We start from the raw sequence: 22,514 nt of genomic DNA, 5'->3' as shown, positions 1-22,514 counted from the left end.
GTTTCTATCATCATTGATACCCTGTTTTTACAGTGAGACACATCTGATTTCAAGCAAATAGATTTAATACTCAAGGACTTTTTTTGGGGGAAAAAAAGTCTTATCTCCAACATTCTCAATTTTTTTAACACTGTAAATACTGATTTTCTGTTGTCTATTTTTGTTCACAGCATATTTTGCCTCCTGCCCTTTCCTCCTGATTGTTTTTTTGCCTTGTTCTCAAGTAAAACTAAAAGGTTAGTTTCTCTAATACATGGATAAGTCTCTCAGTGTGGATCTACAAGTATGTTCTGAATCTTACAATTAGTATGTTCATCACGTCAGCTGGAAGAACTCAATTTTAGGAACAGAATTCATGTGCAAAGAGTGCAACAGGAAATAGTTTGCATTTGGTCACAGTTTCCTATCTTAGTAATACTACTGTGACCCATGTTTACTTAGTATACGTACACACACGCGTGAGCACACACACACACAGATATTTATTTATATACACGCTCAAACATAAAAAATATCTAATTTTAACAATACTTGCTCCTTGTTTAGTGAAGACTGGAGTTTGGCATCTCAGGCTTTAAATCTGTTTAATCCTGGGATATAGGAATGCAGCACAGTTCAAGTATATATCAACGCACAGTGATAACATTATACACTGAATCTGACACATGCTGTTTTCAGAGGTCCAGTGCTAGCAGTTGCCAATTAAAGAAGCCAGTATCCAGTACCTTTTCTTTTTACTGTTCATATTTACATAATGCCCACCAGAAAGGCATAGTCCGTAAGGCAATAAATGTCCTTATGTATAAACGCAGTGGTATTTAAAAGTCTGAACCAATGCATTCCTTTCTCTGCAGTGCTAGTCTATATTCCCTTGTTGCTGTTATTCTTGTACACAGATGAAAGTTAAAATTAATGGGGATTTCAAATGTCAAATAATTTTAGTTGAAGAAATACAATGCCTTTCCTCTAAATCCACAGAAGCCTACTAAACGTGTAAAATTTCCAAAATAGCTCATAGGAGTTCTTCAAATACAGAAGGTATTTTCAGTGGGGTTTACATAACACATATTTCACATTATTTCCACACAAGTTTACGTTATCACTTGGTTTAGTTAGACAAATATCAGTAACAAGTAATAAAACAGTATACATTTCACAGGACACAACACATTTTACAGAACCTCTAAAACTTAGTACTGCCGCTTTTTGGAAAGAAATGAAAACTTCTATGACTTATAGACATTTAATACATTTCACAATGGAATGAACATTATGATTACAAGGCTTTCTTATTTGATGACATGGCTTTATGATGTTTTAGTTTTCAATTAGGTTTCACAAGTTTTCAGATTCCCCTCCACTCCATCCCCAGTAACTTCTGAAGGAATTGTTGCTAGTTTGACATTTTCTGTACATTCTGCCAGAGTTTTATACTTTATTATTCAATGAGCACTTTCTTTAATTGAAAACTTTTCTTTTTTAAAATAGTTTGAATCCCTAATTATTAAACTTGGAGGATTGGCTGATGGCAATGATTCTTAAAACAATCATTGTATAGCTTATTATGACAAACTTAAAAATGTTACAGGTGAGGGAACAAAAGCTTTAGGTCATGTATTTTTTGTTTGTTTTAAACTAACTTCTATTCTCACAATGTTGAGAGGGCTTTGATTTACAATGCCTCTGCAGTTGTGTCTGTGGAGACAGACATGGTCACTTTGGCGATCTTAACTGTGCTCTTAATACAGCTTTCAGCTGCCCTGTGAACATTACCTGCATTGTTAGCATGTTTGTGCTGGCAGTCAGACTCCATACTGTTATCAAGAGGCTGCGTAGTCCCTTCACAGGTTGGAAACATGCTCCGAAAAGCATGTCTCAAGTCCTTGCTTCTTAGAGCATAGATGATGGGATTCACTGTTGAATTCATCAAACAGAGCATGCTACAGAATGCAAAGACAGTCTTGATGAGCTTGTTCATTTTCCCAAAGACATCATACACCATAATTGCAAGTAGAGGGCCCCAGCATATGATTAAAACCACCAGAATAAGGACCAAGGTTTTGGCTAACCTGATGTCCATACGAGTTTGATCAGGTCTAGTAATATGTACTTTACCATCCTCTGTGGTATGAATTATTATGCTTTTTTGAGTGCCACGCTGAATCATTCTAACAGCATGACTATGAGCTTTCCACAATATGTACATATAGGCATATACAATAAACAGCAGGAGTACAGTGGTGACCCCAATCCAGAACATTAGATAGGTCTCATCAATGAGAGGGAAGATGTCTGAACAAACAGAATTGAGTTTTTTGCAGTTCCAGCCGAGCAGAGGAAGAACAGCTATTACGATAGCTATGGTCCACATCACACAGAATGCTACGACAGCCTTTGGCCTGGTAACAATTCTTTTGTAAGCTAGTGGCCTGTGTATAGATATGTACCTGTCTATTGCAGTAAGGAAAAGGCTGCCTACTGAGGCAGTGAATGAGGCTGTAACTCCACCCAACTTGAACAGAAACACATTAGGACTGTCTTTCCGATGGAAAACATGGAAATCAACAAAACTGTAGACGAAAATTACACTGCCCAGGAGGTCAGCCACTGCCAAGCTGCCAATGAAATGGTAGGAAGGCCTGCACCGGAGGCTTCGAGAGTGCAGGATAACACACAGCACTAGAAGGTTCTCCAGAACGGTGAAGGTGCCCAGGGTAAGGGACAGCACTGCAATGGCCAGCTGCTGGGTGGGGTTTAGAATCATAAAGCACTCCATATCCATGAAGTTCTCCCCACATTGTAGATTCTCCTCATTATCCTTGAAAGTGGATAGGGACTTGTTGTAAAAATCTGTAATATTGATCTGATCCGATGGAATGATACTTAATAGGGGATCATCTCCTGCAGTCATTTTTTCTTGGAAAGGATCACCCCTGAAGGAAGATAATGGGAATTTCTGTGGGTAATATCCTAGTTTGGAGGCCATGTCACTTTTAATATCTTCGTACTGGATATCGTTGGAACCCATGTAAAGAAGATCTGTTGTAATTGTTCGGAAAGTTGTGTCTGCGAGGCCATCTAGGATTGACTTCATAACCCCAGTCTTGTATTATGTAGGATTCAAAGAGACTTGGGAAAAAATACATGTGAGGAAATCCTGGGAAGGGGGAAAAAGATCAAATAATTAAGATAAATGGGGAGATAAAGTTTACAAACAACTTAGCTCAGTCATGTCAAATAACATTCCATCTTTCCTTGTACTGAACCATAGGTCTAGCCTTTGTCACCTGCTATAGTCAGAAGAGTTGATCAATTATTTAGAAGCAAAACATCTGAAATCCATTAAATGGCTACCCACAAGAAAGAAGCTGGAAAATGGGGAAAGATATTGCATAGAAAATTGTTTTCATTTTTCATCAAAATTTTCTGAGCAGCTCCACCAGAAAGATATTACAATTACTCTAGAATTGAACTGAGATGTCTGATTTCAAAGAACCTTGTGGAACAACATTTTCTGACTTTTTCCATTTAGAAACAATTGCCAGTGCAGAGATCACTTTAAAGTGAACAATCATTGTTTGTATTTTGAAAGGTATTGAGGGTGTTGTAAATCTAACTGCAAGGAAAGAACACTGAAGGAGCCTATCAACAGAGACTGATATACAAACATAGATTTCTCTCTTCACCCTGTCCGTATTCCTGTATGTGTGTCTAGCTCTGTCTTGCAGTAATCTGAGCTACATATCAAAGGCCTAGTACGAGGATACTGGATATATAATAATTATTGAAAATTAATTATTAAATTGTTTTATATTCATTTGGAGAATAATGAGCATCCTTATTCTGTTAATTACTTCTGCTAAGTGCACCAAGGAAATTGGTATAGCAGAATGCAAGGGAAAAGTGGTGGTATTCTACTCAAGCTGTGCCCACAATCCCAGAATGTTTCTGATAAAATAAACAGTAGTGAAATAGTCAATATTGACATTTTAATTTGGATCAATAAACTTCAGAGTTAACACCCATAGAGATGAATAGGGGCAGTTCATTTTTGCTCTAAACCTATCAGGTCTGATTCTCATCTGCACTAAGGCCTCTTTACACTATTCTGGCAGTATAAAAGGACCTTAAATATCTACCTTAAAGCCACTTTATATTGCCAGAGTGGTGTAAAAGGGTCATAGTGCAAGTGAGAAGCAGACCCATTGTTTCTGTTTATATTAAGCCTTAATCAGACATTCAGAAGTTTATATCAGCAACTATAAGTGCTAGAAAATTATTTTTTTTGTTTTGTTTGTGTTAAAATGGAAGCTTAAACTCTGGAGAAACTGATGGGGTCACCAGCAAATTACCGTATATACTTGTTCATAAGCCAAATTTTTTTAGTAAAAAAGGGAAGCACCAGAGAAGGGGGTCGGCTTATGAACGGGTATAGAGAGGGAGAGGTGGGACACAACCCCTCCCCCCAACAGAGGGCGCAAGGAGAGGCAGCACAGGCAGAAGGGAAGAGGCGGGGCCAGAGTCTCTCCGCTTCTGGCCACGCTGCTCTTCCCCCAGCCTCCGAAGCCGTGCCGCTTGGCCCCACCTCCCAGAGCAGGCTGTGGCTGTGCCGCCCAGATGCTGAAGCACGTGGCCCAGCCTGCTGGAACATGCTGCGGCTGCGCCGCCTGGTCTGGCCTGCCGGAGCAGGCTGCGGTCGCACTGCCCAGCCTGCCGGAGCAGCTCCAGCCAGGCCAGAGACATGCTTCCCAGATAAGGTGGGAAGGGATGGGAAGGGGAGAGTGTGGGGGTCCCGGGCTAGGGGTGGGGTCATGTGGGGGATGGTTACAGGGGTTACTCCCCTGACCCCCAACTTCTCCTCCCCAAAAAATTTCCCCACCAGTTGCTGTCCCGGCCCATCAGGGTAAGCAGCTGGCACACTTTGTTTACTTAGGTTTACCTCCGTGCCTGCAGACGCTCGAGGTAAACAAACCATCTTGGCCCACCAGCGGCTTATCCTCATGGCCCGGGAACCAAAGTTTGCTGACCCCTGAATTATAGGGTCGATTTATGAATGTGTCATAACATTTTTCCATTTTTACTTATACATCTTGGGGGGGGGGGAGGGGTCAGCTTATAAACGAACTGGCTTATGACTGAGTATATACGGTACTAGTATTGCATAAAACCACATACTGACTTCACCTGATCAGTTGGTATAGCTGGCTATAAATGTTAGAGAACACACAAGAGATTAGCTGGCAAAATCCAGAGAACCTGACTGCCCCAATCCTTGGAGTAAAGAGGGGAGTTCCACATTTATAAGAAAATACATCTGCTCAGTATTACTGAATATAAAAAAATATATAGTAAAAAGTATTAGTTTCCTCTCTCATGACAACAGAAACATTTCAAAATGGAGGCTATCATCGGTATTTCCAGAAAGAAGCAGAGATTATCTGTCTAGCTAGATATTTATACTGTACTTATGCTTTGGTATCTGAGCACCTATGCTCTTGTCCAAAATCCATTGATATCAATCAGAGGCTTTCCCTCTGACTTCAGTGCATTTTGGATAAAGCTCCTAGACAGCTAGCGTTAAAGGTAGGATATAAAGCTATACCTCAAGAGGACACTGCAACATCAATGTTGTAAAAATGGTGAAAAAGTATATGTAATAACCGGAGAGTCTAATATGTAACAGAATGGCTGTGTGAGTTTTGTCATCATGTATAGGGTTCATAACGGGCAAAGCAACAAAATCTTCATTATAAAACAGACAGACAGTCTTAAAATGGATTAGGTAATTTAATTCTTACAGTCTGAATGGTGATGAAAGACAACTTTCCTGAAGAACATATTGAAAATGGATTATAATAATCTTACATTTAATGCACTTTTCATCCAGAAGGTACTTTATAAATGTTTATAGTGGATTTTATAGATTGTATACATTATAACAATGATTTTGCTGTCAACTGACTTGTAACCAACTCTAAGGTGAATTGGGCAACTTTCTAACAGAACACAGCTTATAGCAGTATGTGAAAAACACTTCATTAATTTCAAACTACAAAAAAATCAATTAACTCTATACACATATAAAGATGATGGTAGTATTTAAATATTCAAGTGTCTTAGAACTTACTTCTGCCATAGGAAAGACAGCTGTTTTAATCATTAAAGCTATAACTCAATGTCAAGAAGATTGTATTTGAGTCAAGACTGCAAATTGTTATGCAACTGAGTACATCTACTAGAAAGACAAATTACTGGGAAGGAGATACTTAATGTGACACTAGCAGAAACTATGTATTTTCTCTTAATGAAGTACGAGCCCTGGTTCAAATCCTACCTTTGTTTAAAATACAAATGAAAAATATGAATTTGTGTGGGCGCATTCAAGGTTTTAGAAGGAGTATGTTACAATACCACTATGTATGCAGACACTAAGCTAACAAGATGGTTAATGGAAGCATGAGAGGCAAATCCTACTCTGCATTTCGATGATGTTTTTCTGTATTTCTACATTTAGATTACTATAGTGATTTGCACCTTATTGTCTTTGCATAGAGTTTTCTTTGAAAGTTCATTAGTAATATAGTTTAGGCTTTTGGGGATACAGCTGACATTAATTTTGTTTTTATTTGCTGCTGGGAATATCATAATTGGAAATCTCTGGCAGTATGTTTGGATGCACCTATTAAAGTAGCATTGATTTTTATTAAAGTTGCAGTAAAACAGCCATTCAAGTGACACTGAACTGTATTTTACTGGGGTTTAGCTTGTTTTAATATAGGTAATATGTTATCTCTGTATAAACTATAGCATGGATATATATTTAACCAATTAGCAAACTTCCTCACTTCCAGCTAGTGAAAACAGAAGTCAAAGTTTATGGCTGCAGAGTTAGCAGATAACTGTGGGCCAGATCCTCAGCTGGTATAAACCAGCATAGCTCCTCTAAAGTCAAAGGAGCTACATTGATTTATATCAGCCGAGAATCTGGTCCTATATTTCAGAAAGGCAGGCCTTCATTCATGGACTCACTTACTTGGTAAGATGTGCATGTCAGTATTTTGAGATTTCAGCTCTCAAATGTTCCATCTAGAAACAGTTCAGCACTATTACTGTACAAATGGAGAGATTGGTGGCATGTGTGGAAGTGCCAATGGCAGCTGGATATTTTAGGGGACTGGAAATGAACTATGTATCCATCTTCTTCTAAGCAATTGGTTTAAATCCAGCCCAGATCAATAGTGACCATCTGATAACAGAAATAAATGGGTGGGCTCCACTGCCATTTCCTAGTGGATAAGAGTCCACATCATGAAAATCACCAGCACACTTCTCCCCTTGTTGGCAGCTTCAATAGTGTCCAAAATCTTTCATCCCAGGAGTGGGCCCTCCAGTACAGTGTGGAGACATATTAATGCAGCCGTGTAGGACCTTGCATTGCTACTGCCTGTGCTGTCTGTACATGTTCTGAGGCTAGAGGACTTCAGTCTCCAAAGCTCTTAGTCTGGCACCCGAAGTGAGCTCTCTAGGCTTGCTTTTAAAAATGGCTTAAAAAGAATGAAAAAATTGATTAAAGGTGAATTAGAGGCACTGCTGGTGCCAACCCTCAAAGTTTTAGTGCAATTACATAACTACATGAATTAGTTCACAGTAAATAGTGAATTCTAACTACAGACAAAAGTTAATAGATTAATATCTCCAGCTAAAGAACAAGCTCAATAATCTTCCCTTTTACCTTAACCTCCTCGCACCAAAAACAAATAAACAAAACAAACGCACACTACTTTAGGCCATATCACTTCTTCCACTTAAGAAGTTTTCCACAAGCCTGTGGCTTTTTGATTCCCACTACCACAGAAAATGTACAAAGTGTCATCCATTAGCTAGAGTAGCTTTTAAAGACATGTTGGCCAGCTTGTCTGTCAATGACATTACTTGGTTTGACTTTGGTTTATCAATTCTCCTTCCAGTTTGCATTATTAGGGCCCTGCAAGGTACTGATCACCCACACCTTTCACTGAGAGTTGTGGGCACTTGGCACTTTGTAGGAGTGAACCCTTAAACAGCTGAATTAATTAAAGCCGACAGGGCAAATTCTGCCTCTGCTCCCCATTGCACAGTCATGTAAAGCCTCTTAAGGGTTACATAGATGTTACTAGAATCCAGAAGCTGTATGCAGTAGTGATCATGGAAAGGCTGTGTAAATTCATGGTTGGATTACAGGAGGATCAACTCTCTCCTAAACCTTGTGTAGGTTCCCCATGCAAAGCTCATTTACTCAGGGCACAAGAATACTACAAGAATATGAATAACAATTCTCTATTCTTTTTGCAATAGGCAGGTTATTACAATTATTGCCATTATCTACAAAAGCTGAATTTTTCTTCAAGGCAAAATGATTGACAGAGCAATTTTAATAACCTAATAAAAATAAATAGTAACATTCTTCCTAAAAAAAGTAATATGACAGTGCTGCTAAAAACTGCAGATATGCTGAGAACAAGAAGTCAAAACAAACAATACTAAAATAATACAATGATAATAATCATGATTCACTAATTTCCATTTTGTAAAATATTTGGATTTCCATTTTACACAGTTCTTCCATGAGATTTACAGAAAATTAAGAATTGGTCAAAGGGCAGCTTGTATGGTTTAAATATATTTTTTTTAAATGCATTGAAATATGTATATAAAATCATATATTTGGATCGTAATCCTCTCCCCGAGTCTTTTTATGTTGCTCACCATTTTAGGTTGTAAGCTCTTTGGGTTAGGAATTGTATCCTATGTGTTTGTACAATGCCAAGCAGAACGGGACTACAACCTTGACTGGTCCCATGGACCCAACCCAGTAGAAATAATAGTAATAACAACAATAAAAATAATTTACCATCACGAATAGGTAGTCAAAAAAATGTTAGATAAATAAGCTCTACTATAGTATATGATAGCCTAAATGAATTAGAACAGGCTTATACAATTAACATTTAGTTTAATAATTACCTTATTATAAATCGTGGTGAACAGTACAGCTGCCTAGACCAGAACTAGGTTTCCAAGCCTTAAAAAAGGAAACACAGAATACGAGAAGTGAGACTGAGTCTCACTGAAGTGATACAAAAAGCTTGTTGCAAAAGAATGTGAAAATGTTTTTTACATCTTGAATACTGTTTATTTAACTTTTTTGGATTTAAATAACATTTTAAGTGTACAGACACTAGCTACTCAGGAAAACTCCCACTGAATTCAGTGGAAATTTTGCCTGTGTGAGGACTTCAGAGGGAAGATCATTAAAGATAATAGTAAGTGCTCTCAACAAATAAGATAGTTTCTAGCTATGGTGGGCCAAAAATCAGGCCTGACATAAGCAAGTGTGATGTTTATGGAAGTGACTGGACTAAATTCAGTTTTGATATAATTTAGTGATGCAAGTTTTATGTTGGGTGTAAACTGGTCAGAAACCAGTGGTAAGTGATTATTATTTGTTTGTTTTACTACTGTAGTGCTCAGAGGCCCCATCAGGATCAGGGTCTTATTGTTTTGGGTGCTGTACCCTGGCCCAAAGAGTTTACAATCTAAATTAAGAGAAGACACAACATGTTGGCATCACAAACAAACAGAGAGAGTGGGTGAGGGAGGATGAGGATAACAGTGATGGGAAGGTATGGTTACAGAGACTGGCTAGGTGCATAACTTTTTTGAAAAAAAAAAAAAAAAAAAACCCCTTTCAGGCCTCCTTTATCTATATAATAAGATTCTAGGAATGTCACTCTGAAGCCTAGAATGTGTGTAGAGTGTGAAGCAATGGAAACAGCTCCAACCATGGCTGAGATATTTTTGTTCAGAATATCACTAGGTTCAACCATCACAGGGATTCATGGTCTGCTTCCATCCAATTTTTAAGTTCTCAGCCATTTTGACTTTACAAATTACACCCAGGCGACAGCAAGGCAGGTATCTATGCCACACCAAGAAACCTAGACCATTGTGATATCAGAGATAACTCAACCCATCAATACCATTACTTTACTGCCAATTTGCATGCAACACTTTCATTGGTTGTATGAGGCAGATGGTGGATTACTTGGCCCAACAATCAATCACCCACACAACACCACAAACAGCACACACAGACACAGACACACACACACACACACACAATAACCACAGGCACACATAGCCCCTCATTTGCAACCTGCACAAATCAACACATATATTCCAGAACTGACACCAGACTATGTCACTCTGAAGCCTAGAATGTCTGTTGCATCAGTGTCAGGTGATGGAAACAGGTGGCTAAGAGCTCTTTTTGTTTAGAAATATCACCAGGTTCAGTTGTCACTGGCCCTGTGAGAACCAGATGGAATGTTGGAGTCCAAAGGTTCTGTGGTGATTGGAATGTGACAGTTGATCAGAGAAGGTGGGAATAAGGCTACCTGAGGTAACAAAGAGGTGGTTATGCCTCCAGCACAGCTCTGTGCACAGACAGGAGAACAAGTACAAACAGCAACATGGTTCACTACAACACAGTGCATGCAAACAAGAACCTCCAGTTTTGACTCTTTTAGCCATGGCTTTATGAATTACACCCATGTGACAGGACAGGCCTTCAGCTGCTAGAATATCAAAAAAACAAAATATGGCACATGCTCAAAATTTTAAAATCTTTCACGTGTCATTGTTAAGCAGTTTTTTGAAAAAACAAAAAACCGTTTTGGGAGACAATAAAGCAACTGGCAGGACAGGGGAGGGTTCAGATTAAGAGCAGCAGTTGGAGAAGATTGATCTGGATTCAGGATAAACTCAGTTAAGGTGATACCAACTCAGAATAGATTTGGCAATGAATAACATAAGAAAACTGGTTTGACATAGTTTTTCATAATTAAATTCTGCAAACTAATTTCAACTAATGTGCACTTAATGATAGTAGCTGTGCCCATTCAAAGCCCAACTGAAGTCAACAGGGTGAATATATAGATACAAAGATCCACCTACACAGAGCCCATTGCAGGATCTGACTATAAATATGCACCAACAAACATAACGAAACATCTATTGCCCGGGCTCACAGCAAAATTTTCAAATGCTCATAACTTTTAAAAATCAACCTCCAGGGATTTTTTTCCAACCCAGGAAAAGCCTCAGTGCCTATGCCTATGCCAGCTTCCAACTTCAGCCATTTTAGCTTTAGCCCTGGATAAAAAAAAGTGTGGTTAGATTTTAACTGGTAGCATATTCCTTCTCCACTCTCACTAAACTCCAGAACAACTGAAGGGAGATTGCTTAAATATTCTAGGGAGAAAAAACCTTGTTTGGGCAGTGATTATACATGGACATTTTCAGCCAAAAAGGTGGATGTTTTGGTTATGACCAGGTAAATACATGAGTTTATACTGGAAACTGTTCTGCAATCAGTGCAAGGGGTACGTGCTCTAATCTCACTGTTTTGAATACTCTTTCGTACAGACTCTAGCGCAAAAAGCTTTGCAGAGTTAATAGATTGACCAAGCGGGAATAAAAAGTGAAACCAGAGGAAGAGGGAAATAGCAGGGAAGAAAAACATAGGTTCTCTTCTGAGATTTGAAAATTGGTGGATGGTTAATGGAGGGTCGGAGGGGAAGAGTTGGTGGGGCAGAGATATCGGATGGCTCTACCTGACAACCTGAGCTGCCCAGGAAAAGGCTCACATACCAATAGCTTTAAGAGTCAGACAGTCATAGAAATGTAGGGCTGGAAGGGACCTCGAGCAGTCATCTAGTTAAGCCCCTGTGCTCTGAGGCAGGACCAAGTATACCTAGACCATCCCTAACCTACTCTTAAAACCTCCAGTGACAGAGATTCCAAAACCTCCCTTGGAAGCCTATTCCAGAACTTAACTATCATTATAGTTAGAAAGTTTTTCCTAATATCTAACCTAAATCTTCCTTGCTGCAGATTAAGCCAATTACTTCTTGTACTACCTTCAGTGGACAGGGAGAACAATTGATCTTGGTCCTCTTTATAACAGCCCTTAACATATTTGAAGACTTGTTATCAGGTCCTCTCTCAGCCATCTTTTCTCAAGACTAAACATACTCAGTTTTTTAACCATTCTCACAGGTCAGGTTTTCTAAGTCTTTTATCATTTTCATTGCTCTCCTTTAGATTCTCCCCAATTTGTCCACATCTTTTGTAAAGTGTAGTGCTCAGAACTGGACATGGTACTACAGTTGAAGCCTCACCAATGTCGAGCAGACCAGGACAATTACCTCCCGTGTCTTACATACGATTCTTCTATTAACATAATATTAGTCTTTTTCACAACTACATCACATATTCAAATTTGTGATCCACTATAACCTCCAGATCCTTTTTATCAGTACTTCTGCCTATCAGTTATTCTCCATTTTGTAATTGATTTTTCATTCCTAAGTGTAGTTCTTTGCACTTGTCTTTATTGAATTTCATCTTGTTAATTTCAGAAAAGTTCTCATATATATCAAGGTCATTTTGAATTTGAATCCTGTCCTCCAAAGTGCTTGCAAACCCTCCCAGCTTGGTGTTATCCATAAATTTTAATAAGTACACCATCCTCTCCATTATCCAAGTCATTAAATGAAAATATTGAATGGTACCAGACTCAGGACAGACCCCTGCGGCACTTCACTAGATACATCATCACAGTTTGACATTGAACCATTGATAACTACTCTTTGAATTCAGTCTTTCAACCAGTTATGCACCAACCTTACAGTAATTTAATATAGACCACATTTCCCTAGTTTGCTTATGAGAATGCAATTTGGGACTGTGTCAAAAGTCATATTAACTTTTTTAGAGAATACTGACCTCAGCATTCTTGATGTCATCCATTATTAGTTCTCTTTTCCTACTAAGTAATCCTGTGTCTATCTCTGGCTCCTCTATAGACCCTCTTCTGATTGCCTTGTGTGTCCCTTGCTAGCTGTAATTAGTTTTGTGCCTTAGCCTTTCTGATTTTGTTCCTACATGCTTGAGCTATTCTTTTGTACTCATCCTTAGCCATTTGTTCATGTTTCCACTTTTTGTAGGATTCCCTTCTGATTTTCAGGTCAGTAAAATGCTCCTGATGGAGCCATAGTGGTCTCTTACTATTTTTCTTATCTCTCCTTTGCATCAGGATAGTTGTGCCTTTAATACTGTCTTTTTGAGAAACAGACAGCTCTCCTGAACTTTTTTCTCTTAGATTTTTCTTATGGGATCTTACCTGCCAGTTCTCTGAGTTTGTTAAAGTCTGCTCTTTTGAAGTCCACTGTCCTTAATCTGCTGCTTTTACTCCTTCATTTCTGTAGAATCATGAAATCTATCATTTCATGATCACTTACATCCAAATGACCTTTTACCTTTACATTTACAACCAATTCCTCCCTGTTAGTCAGAATCAAGTCTAAAATGGTTGTCCCCCTTCCTCTGCTTTCTGAAACAAGAAGCTGTCCCCAATACATTCCAAGAATTTAATGGACATTTTGTGTTTTGCTGTATTACTTCAGATGTCTGGGTAGTTAATGCCACCATTAGTACCAGGTCTAGTATTTTGGATATTTCTGGTATTTGTTCCAGAAATGCCTCATCCATCTCCTCCTCCTGATTTGGTGGTCTATAGTAGACTCCTACCATGGTGTTGCCCGTTTTTTCTCCTTTTATCTTCTCCCAGAGGCTTTCAACAGGTCTGCAACACCTCTTCCCTTTTCCCCCTGTCTTTTCTGAACAAGCTATACACTTCTATACCAATATTCCAGTCATGAGATTTATTGTACAAAGTCTTATTTAGCTTATGTACTAATACTTCTAGTTTTTCCGATTTATTCCCCATACTCCTTGCATTGTAGATTGTGTGAAGGCTGAGAAGAAGTTAGTGCTAGGTGAAAAGGGGGGCAGAGAGACCTTTTCTCTTCCTGTTTCCTATGAGTTAATTTGAAGCAAGTTCAAGGAGGGTTTTAAAGACAAGGGGGGGGGGAAGGTTTGAACTATATCCTAACAATTAATATAAAGCCATCTGAGCTGTTCCAGGATAGCCTGATGTGATGATGCTTCTTTGTGCATGTGAGAAATTGGGCAGCAGCATTCTGTATATATGCCAGAGTCCAGAGAGCTAGTACTTGGGGACGCCATCAAGAACAATATTTCAATAAAAGGTGAATATTACTATGTTCTTGTTGTATGGTGCCAACAGTGTGCTAGACATTTTGATTGAGGATTTAGCAGAGGTGGAGTTGAGACAGTAGCATGCATAGGAAATATTGCAGAGGCGGTGATAAGCAGATTTACAGACACAGGAGATGTGGGAGGAGAAGGAGAGTTCAGAAATAAGAATGATGCCAAGGTTGCGGACAGTGGAGGCAAGTGGGAGAACTGGGTCAATAGGGAAGATACAACTCTATTTAGAGATGTTCCCCTTTCCCAAAAGAAGCACTTCTGTCTTTGAGACATTTAGCTGAAGAAAGCTGAGAAGTCGGAAACTCCCTTTGCCTACTGAAGGCAGAGAAAGTAGAAAGAAAACTCATTGAAGGTGTTGAAGAGAGCTGGTCAACATTTTTTGAATTTTTGATGTTTCGACAAAAAATTTCTCAGAAGATTTTTGCTGTTTTTTGACAAACTTCAAAAAAATTCAGAAATTCAAAATTTCTGCAACCAAAAAATGATGAAAAAGTATTTTTTCTTGCATTTTTCAACCAGCTATAATACCGAAAGATGCAGCTGCTTTGTACAGTTGAGTGTCTTTTGATGTAAAAGCTACAGGTTGGGACAAGACGACCACGAGGGAGAAAGTAGACAGAAAAGAGCTGAGGCTGAGCACGGAATTATGTGGGACAGCACAGAGAACGGCTTGGCACAGAAAGGGATGATCACCAAGTACAGAGAGAAAGAGCAGGTCATTCGAAGGTGCAGAATCATGAAGAGGGAACCAGAGACTACCGGATAACATTGGAGGTGATCCATGAAAGGATGGAACGGTCCACAGTGTGAAGTTAAGGAAAACGATCAGGGAGGAAAAACCTTAATTAACAGAAAGGAAGAAATAATTAACTACTCAGAAGAGGGCTGTTTCCATGTCATAGCAAAATTTAGAATAAAAAAGGTCACGGATATTATTGTGGTAGAAAGGATTGAAGGGAGGGGGGAAATTTACTGTACTTTGCTGAGAAAGTAAAGGTTAGAAACAGAATGGTAGGAAAAAGTCAAGCTCTAAGGAGATTTTAAGAAACTGGGGCTGGGCCTGTGACTCTTTTTTTTCCCCCATCTGAAAAGAACAATACACAAATAAATAATACTGAAGTGGACAGCAGCAGATTTTAAGTAAAGTGCCAGAGGCAAAGTAAATATTGACAGTGGTGGTTATGTAGGAACAACTATAGGAGAAGGACGTGTGTAATTGGGGAATGGTGGGGAGCAAAAGAACAGGTGGTTTCTTAACAGATTATTGCTAACTGGGAAGGAAACAGAAAAGGGTAGAGAAGAGGAGAAGGCATTAGTGGAGAGGAGCAGGATGGAGGGGAGATTAGCACAAGTGCTGGTTCCTAGATTTAAAGAAGGAAAATATTCTTTGTAGCTGGCCAGAGGAAGGCTGGGTGGGTAAAGAAGAAAAGTAATGGCATGGAAGCATGAGAAGAATACCAATGCCTTTTGAATTGAAAGAGAATGTACATTACACTTAGCGATGCACTGTAAGGTGAAGGGTATGATAGGATTTCCAGATTTCATAGTGGATATGGGACTAGAGCACACACCATTGTTTTTAAGGCACTGGCTTGTGCATTTGAAGGTCTATTTCTGATCTGTATTCAGACAGTGCAGGAAGAAATAAAGGATTCTGATGGTGCCAAGTTGCTTAAGGGCAATGAACAGGACAGGACTGTAAGTATTGACACATGGCACTGGGGTGGGGGAGGGTCAGCAAAGAATGGATCGGATGAGCAGTTCAGGCTGAAGACTCTAGTGAAATCAAAGTGTTTGAGAAAATGGAAGCACTGGGTACATATCTGAGGCTGAGAAGAAAGAGAAGGGTCTCAAATGTAACTACAGAATGATCAATGCAGGGGATATAATAAACAGAATATGGAAAGGAAAGGGGTATACTGGTGATAACAAAAGGTCAGTGCAAAGAGGGTCAAAAGGGTACCCACCATGCAATATTCATCTACTTTAGTTCTCAGGAGTCCACTTCTCTTGGAAATTATTGTTAGCCCATCATATAGTGGAATGCTCAGAATTTACGATAGCAAGGTTTTTAGTTAATTTGATGTCTCACTCCAGAACTCTGTGTATGATGTACTCCAGTTAAAAAATGGAAAACATTCTTTGGATTTTAGACCTTTATAGACTTTTATAAAATTTAAATAAGATCAGATAACTCTTCATAGTTGCATTCAGATTATAATATTCTGATATACTGCCCTTATATACACAAGCAACTTGTGAAATTATTTTCCAGACTATTAAACCACTACACCAGATTGCTTGGCAATGGTGCATGTCTTTGAAATATGCAGATGCTTTTCTTAACAGAGAGAGAGAAGAATTATAGTAGATTCTGATATCCATTATATCAGAACAACAAAAAGCAGAAATACATCCAACCAGTATAATATTTCATTTGCAGAAATAAATTTTTAAAAAGACAAAATTAATTTCTCAGTTTGAAAGTTTAAAATATAGTATTAAATCTCCTTGGAGAAATGCAAAGTCTTAAAAGTGTTGCAATGGTGTTTAGCATCAATAACTCCAAATTCCTGGTGCTAAACATTAGCAGACAAGTTAAAGAATAAGAAGTATATGTATAATACACGACAGAGCTACTATATGCGAAATATCTGTTGCACATTCTTTTAATATATCCCTTACATAGCCTTTGTAGGGGGAAAAGCAAAAATCTAAAGTCAGTATATCCACTGAGATCCTGTCAATGTATTTATTTTAAAACTCCAAACCCATTTTACATAATTTTCCAAGCACAGATGCAGTCTGCACTGTTAGAGAGACAGAGTTGGCTAAAAATAAAGATTCCTGATTATAGCAAGCACATTCAGATATTCACAAAGAGAAAGAAAAAACAAAAACAAACAAACAAAAATGTTGAAAGGGTTTCCTAAAATGCAGGTGTGAAAATTACACCAGCTGGATCTGAAATAGATTTCATAGTATTCCCTAATCAACTGCTTCTGCTCATCACTTTTTAGTGGGTAAACATGATTTTCTCAGAAAGAATAAATACACGATTGCCAGAGATAAGGCTTATACTGGATCAAGCAAAAATCTAATAAAATTTAGCCCCAATCTGTACAATTAGGACAGAGCCTTAAATCTGTATGTCTAGTTATGTTAACAGCTCAACATAAACCTAAATAAACTATATTGTATTAAGTAGTATAGTTGAGAGTAAATAGGGGTCAATGGAGTAGTAATTCAATAGTGAATTAGTTATTTTATCTGCAATATGAATTTGGCTAATTTGATCAGAAAAGCCTATAATGGGAGAAGGATTGCGCCCAATCGTTGGATATTCATAAAGCCCTTGCATAATACACAAACATGATCAAATGTTGTCCAACCTCATGTTGCTAATTGAACTATTTTTATGTGCACCAAAGACAACTTCAGAAGTTCTTTCAACAAGAAACTGATTTATAAGTAATTCTAACCATTCCATAGACAGCTCCAACCTGGCTTCTGCGATCAGTTACATACACACACATTTCCAATAAGATAGAATTACTATTGTTGAGATAAGGACTTCCACCCAGAACCTATGTGCACCTTTTACATCAGTACAGTGCCGGTCAACGAATAGAACAGAAGTAGAGAACAATATTAACAAGATAGAGGGTTTGACCCTACTAAATCCTAACATGTTTTAACTTTATATTAATAACAGAATGCTATTGCTGCCTATTCTGGCACATTTGCAAGATTGCTTTTGAGTACAAGGGCCTGGCATGCATTTCTACTATCGATAGGAAAACAAGAGCAGCCCTGTTATGATTAAAAGGGTCTATTTCCCTCAGCCTTCTGTCTTCTGTGTCCATCTGCACAGCTGCTTTGAACTTGGCCAAATACCAGGTTTAGGGTCACTTCCAAGTACACATTTTAAATCAGCAGCAAACTGTACAAATTCTCTGGCATAGAAAGGAAAATATCCAAGTTTTCACTTAGATGATTGATAAATGATTTTGTATGACATTCATCATTTCAGATAGTCTGAGCTATTTGGGAAGCTGCAGCAAAACATCTTTATAGACATGTACTGCTTCATGAGGAGAATCAGATAAAGCCAATATAATCATGCACAAAGAAATGAAAAGAAATCACTGTGCACAAAAATGAATTCTGCAGATACATAGAAACCTCTGACTGAATTGCCAGAGAAAGGTCACAAAGTTTGTATTTTAAAAAAATACATTAATCTCTTTCTAAATATAGAAAACTAAACCTAACTTTTTCTATAAGAAATTTGTGAAATGAGTGGCCGTGAGTGGATGAAAAAGACCTGTAGAGTCAGGAATGAAGAGAAATTTGTAAAATTCTGAGGTAGTATTCAGTGAATATAAAGATTGGTCAGGGTTTCCACTTGCTTTTTAATATTATCACACAGCTCTATTCAATAAGAGGAGAAAGCAACCGAGTACTCAATCTCTAGAATATAAACCTTTCAGCACTGAAATTTTCAGTTCTATTATAGCTTGCAAGCATTTTTCATCAAGTCTACATTATAGTCAAAAGGATAAAAGAAGGAAATAATTTAAAAAACCAAAACTATTTCATCCTTAAAATTTCAATAGCCAAATTAGAAAATTGTGAACACTGAAACAGAAAGACAGACTTACATTGGTTGAGACATGCCATCCTTTTAGTAAAGCATGAAAGCTCTTAATGGTGTCCTTTATGCAATTGAGCCAACATAATTAACTAAAGAACAACGGCTAAGATCAAAGGCTTCAACCAGCTTACTCTCTTGCTAATAAAATCCTGATTCCATAGCATGATGTAAAGTATTTTTAATTTCATGTTTTTGAGATATTGTTACTGGTTAGTTGATAAGATAAATGCATAGGAAATAATTTTTCTTTACCTAGCCAACTCCCCTTCCCCCCAGGCAAGTAATCCCTGCTACAATCCCCAGTAATATATTTATTGTTTTTGTCAATTCCATTTTAAAATGTTTTCATTCAAATTGTTCTGCCTTTTATTCCAAAGAATAATATATAATAAAGCAATGATGTACCTGTATTTGGTGGTGGCTACAAAACTAATTTCAGACTGAAGCAAATAAAAAATTAAACATTCATCTTTTTAAACTATTTAAAGGTGTTTCATGCATTTCTTTTACAGTTAATTTAATAAACTCTTTCTGCTTAATAAATACCTCCAACACAATGAGTGAGCCTTTTTCTTTCTTGAGACGAAACGGGAAAACCTATGGCAAGCAGTTATTAAGTGTAATCTGCTCTCAACTAATTGTTATCATTTTAACAGTTTGAGTACTCTAACATTATTAAATACCAAAAACAACACTCTGGTCCTGCACCTAAGTTTGCTAGATGGGAATATTAGTATCACCACTACACAGAGAATAACATGTTCCTTTAGGAAATGGTGAACAATAAAACTGAAAACAAGGGATACAAATAAAAAGGATAAAAATCCACCACCCTACATATAAGACTTTTTTAAAAAAAAACTAAACAAATAATTATATCTTAAAGCATAAAAATACCTAAAAAGAAGAATTTTTCAGCTCTAGTTCACTGTCATATATTTCCCTCACTCTTCTGAAATATACTACCTGTCATCAAAGCTGTGTAACATGTTCATGTAATCTCCTTTCATACAGGAAGTAACACTCATCGTAATTTTAGGAAAATGGGAAAAGCTATAGATTTCATCTTCTAACACCATTTTACTGATCTTAAACCAAAGTATCATAGTGAAACCTTTTCTCCTATCAAAGACTTAATACATACCTCATCCAGGGGTGTCCTCAGTGTAGATTAGCTGATATCTTTGAAATAAAGTAATGTCCATTTACAACAAACCCAGTTGGCTACTTGTAATTGTAAATCTGAAAGTTTATTATGATACACGCAAGAAGTTTAAAAACACCTGACTGGGTTTACTTTTAGTTCTTAGGTTTAAAAAACCCCAACAATACTGAATATTCAAATGATATTCAATGCTCAAGGTTTAGTGATATCCTCGCTGAACATCTTTGCATACACAATTACAAGCTGACTTTTATTTCAGTTAAAATCTCAATAGCAGAGGGTTATCTTTTAGGGTGGGGCGGGATGTGGAGGGAGAAGTATAGAAAAAAAATCAATAAGAATGTTATCCACTGTAAATTAGAGTTAGGATTAGAGAAGAAATCCTCAATGTCAGATAAAGTCCTGTGGGAACCTAAGAGGTTGGTTTCTCTGAGAGCTTCAGAATCACAGAAGAATAGATGTATATTAACCATAAGACCACAAGTCCTTAGCACCTACAGGGCTCCTTATTGTCAGGAACTGGATTTGTCCTTTCTATTCAATACACATCTATTAAGGGAAGTAATGAAACTGAGACGAAAATTTTCCATCCAGTAAATGTTGTTCTATAACAAACTGTCCTTACCAATCTTAGGTTAGACTGCTCAGATAGTGTGAAAAACAGAAAAATAAGACAGCCATGAGGAAATTACTGAGCATCATTCAAGACAGACAAAAGATCATAATTAATATACATGTGTAAAGAAAATAAACTACAATACTCAAAAGACTTTTGGTAGCCTTTTAACAAGCATGTAGCTTTCAGTAACATACTCATTTCACCAACATGCTATTCATGTATGTACACACAGTAAAACAAGCATTACATACATACAGAACACACAGATTCACAGTGTTACCATTTAAACCTCAAATTCATGAAAATACACTAAAAATAATTAAAGGTCATTGTTTTGGTGCACAGGGAGGACTGTCTCTAATAATTATTTAATTAAATGGCAATTTATTGGGACAATATTAAACTGCATTTTAATATTCCTGTTTTGTTCAAGGCACATAATTTGTTCTGCTAACAAGGGGCATTACTACTGTCATTTACAAGCTACTGCAAAGAAAGTTTATTGGTTTAACAGGTATTGTTTTAAGAGGGTTCTAATGCATTCCTCTACATTTGATGAGGAGAAAAATTTTTCAACAGGATATGTGTGTGTGTGTATCCCTTTGTAATATGATTGTAAGCTCCTTGGGACACGGACTGCATCTTCCCCTCTATTCTGTACAGCACCAAGAATGTCCTTAACAAATAATCCATAGTATATTATTATACAGATGATTACATGTATTACTTAAGTGTGTTCGTAGGGGGTACACAGAGAGAGAGGGTCAGTAAGCTATTTGTGATAGATACACACCTATACAGAGGGGTTTGTAATAGAGGGACAGAGAGGGTCAGCAAGCTATTTGTAATAGACACACACAGAGAAAGGGTCAGTAAGCTATTTGTCAAGTATCAGAGGGGTAGCCGTGTTAGTCTGGATCTGTAAAAAGCGACAAAGAGTCCTGTGGCTAAGGTGCCACAGGACTCTTTGTCGCTTTAAGCTATTTGTGATACACACATACATATAGAGGGTCAGCAAGCTATTTGTGATAGACACACACACAAACACACAGACACACACCAGGAGGGTCAGTAAGGTATTTGTGATAGATGCACACACACACACACAGACAGCCACACACAGAGGGTCAGCAAGCAATTTGTAATAGACAGACAGATACCTGAGCCCTAAAATACTAGAGGAACTGACCAGCGACACTGGGAGGAAAACAGCCCCTTGACCAGCACAGCAAAGAAGTTGATCTCGCATTGACACTAGGGTAGTAGCCGGTATCTCTCACCCCCCTAGTGAGATGCGCTTCCAGGGCTGCCCTCCCAGACACACACTCGGGAGGGGACGGCTAGTTCAGTGCTGAGCTCCCCTTCCGCTCTTCCTTACCCTTCACATCGCCCCAGCTCGGCTCCTGCTCCGGGGCGCTGCTCCTTCTCGCCTGCCTCGTGCTCTTGCCAAGTGGCGCGGCGGCTCCTCCGCGGGACTGAGACGCGTTCCCACGCTTACTACAGCCACCCCCCAGCGGGGAGCACGCGGGCCGCCCCGCCCCGCCCGGGCCAGGGGCGCCGGGGAGAGGAGAGGAGAGGAGGCGGTGCTGGGAGCTGGGGAAGGACGGCAGGCAGGCTCAGGCAGCTTGCCGGGCGCTGCTCTCCATGCGCTGCTCCTGCCCCTGGCTGGGAGGAAGCCGCCCCCACTCCTCCTCTGCTGCTGCTGCAGCTGCTGCGCGCCCGGCCCCGGCTGAGTGTGTGTGTCCGCGCCTCTCCTCCCAGCCTGGCTCCTCGCACCCCCCTCTTTCTCTCGGGTCCCATTTATGAAGCTCCGTCCCCATCACGTGTTAATGTGCCTTTGTCCTGGCCCTGGCAGCGGCAGAGACACGGCAACAGTAACTAGCGGGGAAGGGGGCAAA

At 38.7% G+C, this 22,514-nt stretch overlaps 1 protein-coding gene across 2 annotated transcripts; it reads right to left on the bottom strand.

Moving 5' to 3' along the window:
* Window positions 1–263: 263 nt before the first annotated feature.
* CNR1 (cannabinoid receptor 1) lies at window positions 264–22,034 on the bottom strand. 2 transcript variants are annotated; one of them, XM_024201834.2, is made up of 3 exons: window positions 21,995–22,034; window positions 3,009–3,157; window positions 264–2,933 (listed from the first exon to the last, which is right to left on the bottom strand). In XM_024201834.2, exons 2-3 carry the CDS (start codon window positions 3,092–3,094, stop codon window positions 1,673–1,675), a joined length of 1,347 nt encoding a protein of 448 aa, XP_024057602.1. In that variant the 5' UTR covers window positions 3,095–3,157; window positions 21,995–22,034; the 3' UTR covers window positions 264–1,672. The 2 variants fall into 2 exon arrangements, with proteins under 2 accessions (XP_024057602.1, XP_024057601.1); XM_024201833.2 differs by having other exon boundaries at window positions 264–3,157.
* Window positions 22,035–22,514: the final 480 nt, after the last annotated feature.

Source organism: Terrapene carolina, unplaced genomic scaffold (genome assembly GCF_002925995.2).
Source record: "Terrapene carolina triunguis isolate 2854851 unplaced genomic scaffold, T_m_triunguis-2.0 Scaffold42, whole genome shotgun sequence".
NCBI classification, from domain to species: domain Eukaryota; kingdom Metazoa; phylum Chordata; order Testudines; family Emydidae; genus Terrapene; species Terrapene triunguis.
The sequence above is the reverse complement of the archived record's forward strand: the minus strand, read 5'-3'. Positions and strand labels throughout refer to the sequence as shown.

Bases quoted from the DNA above. Each gene is read 5' to 3' on its own strand.
- CNR1 (XM_024201833.2), bottom strand. From the start codon at position 3,094: ATGAAGTCAATCCTAGATGGCCTCGCAGACACAACTTTCCGAACAATT.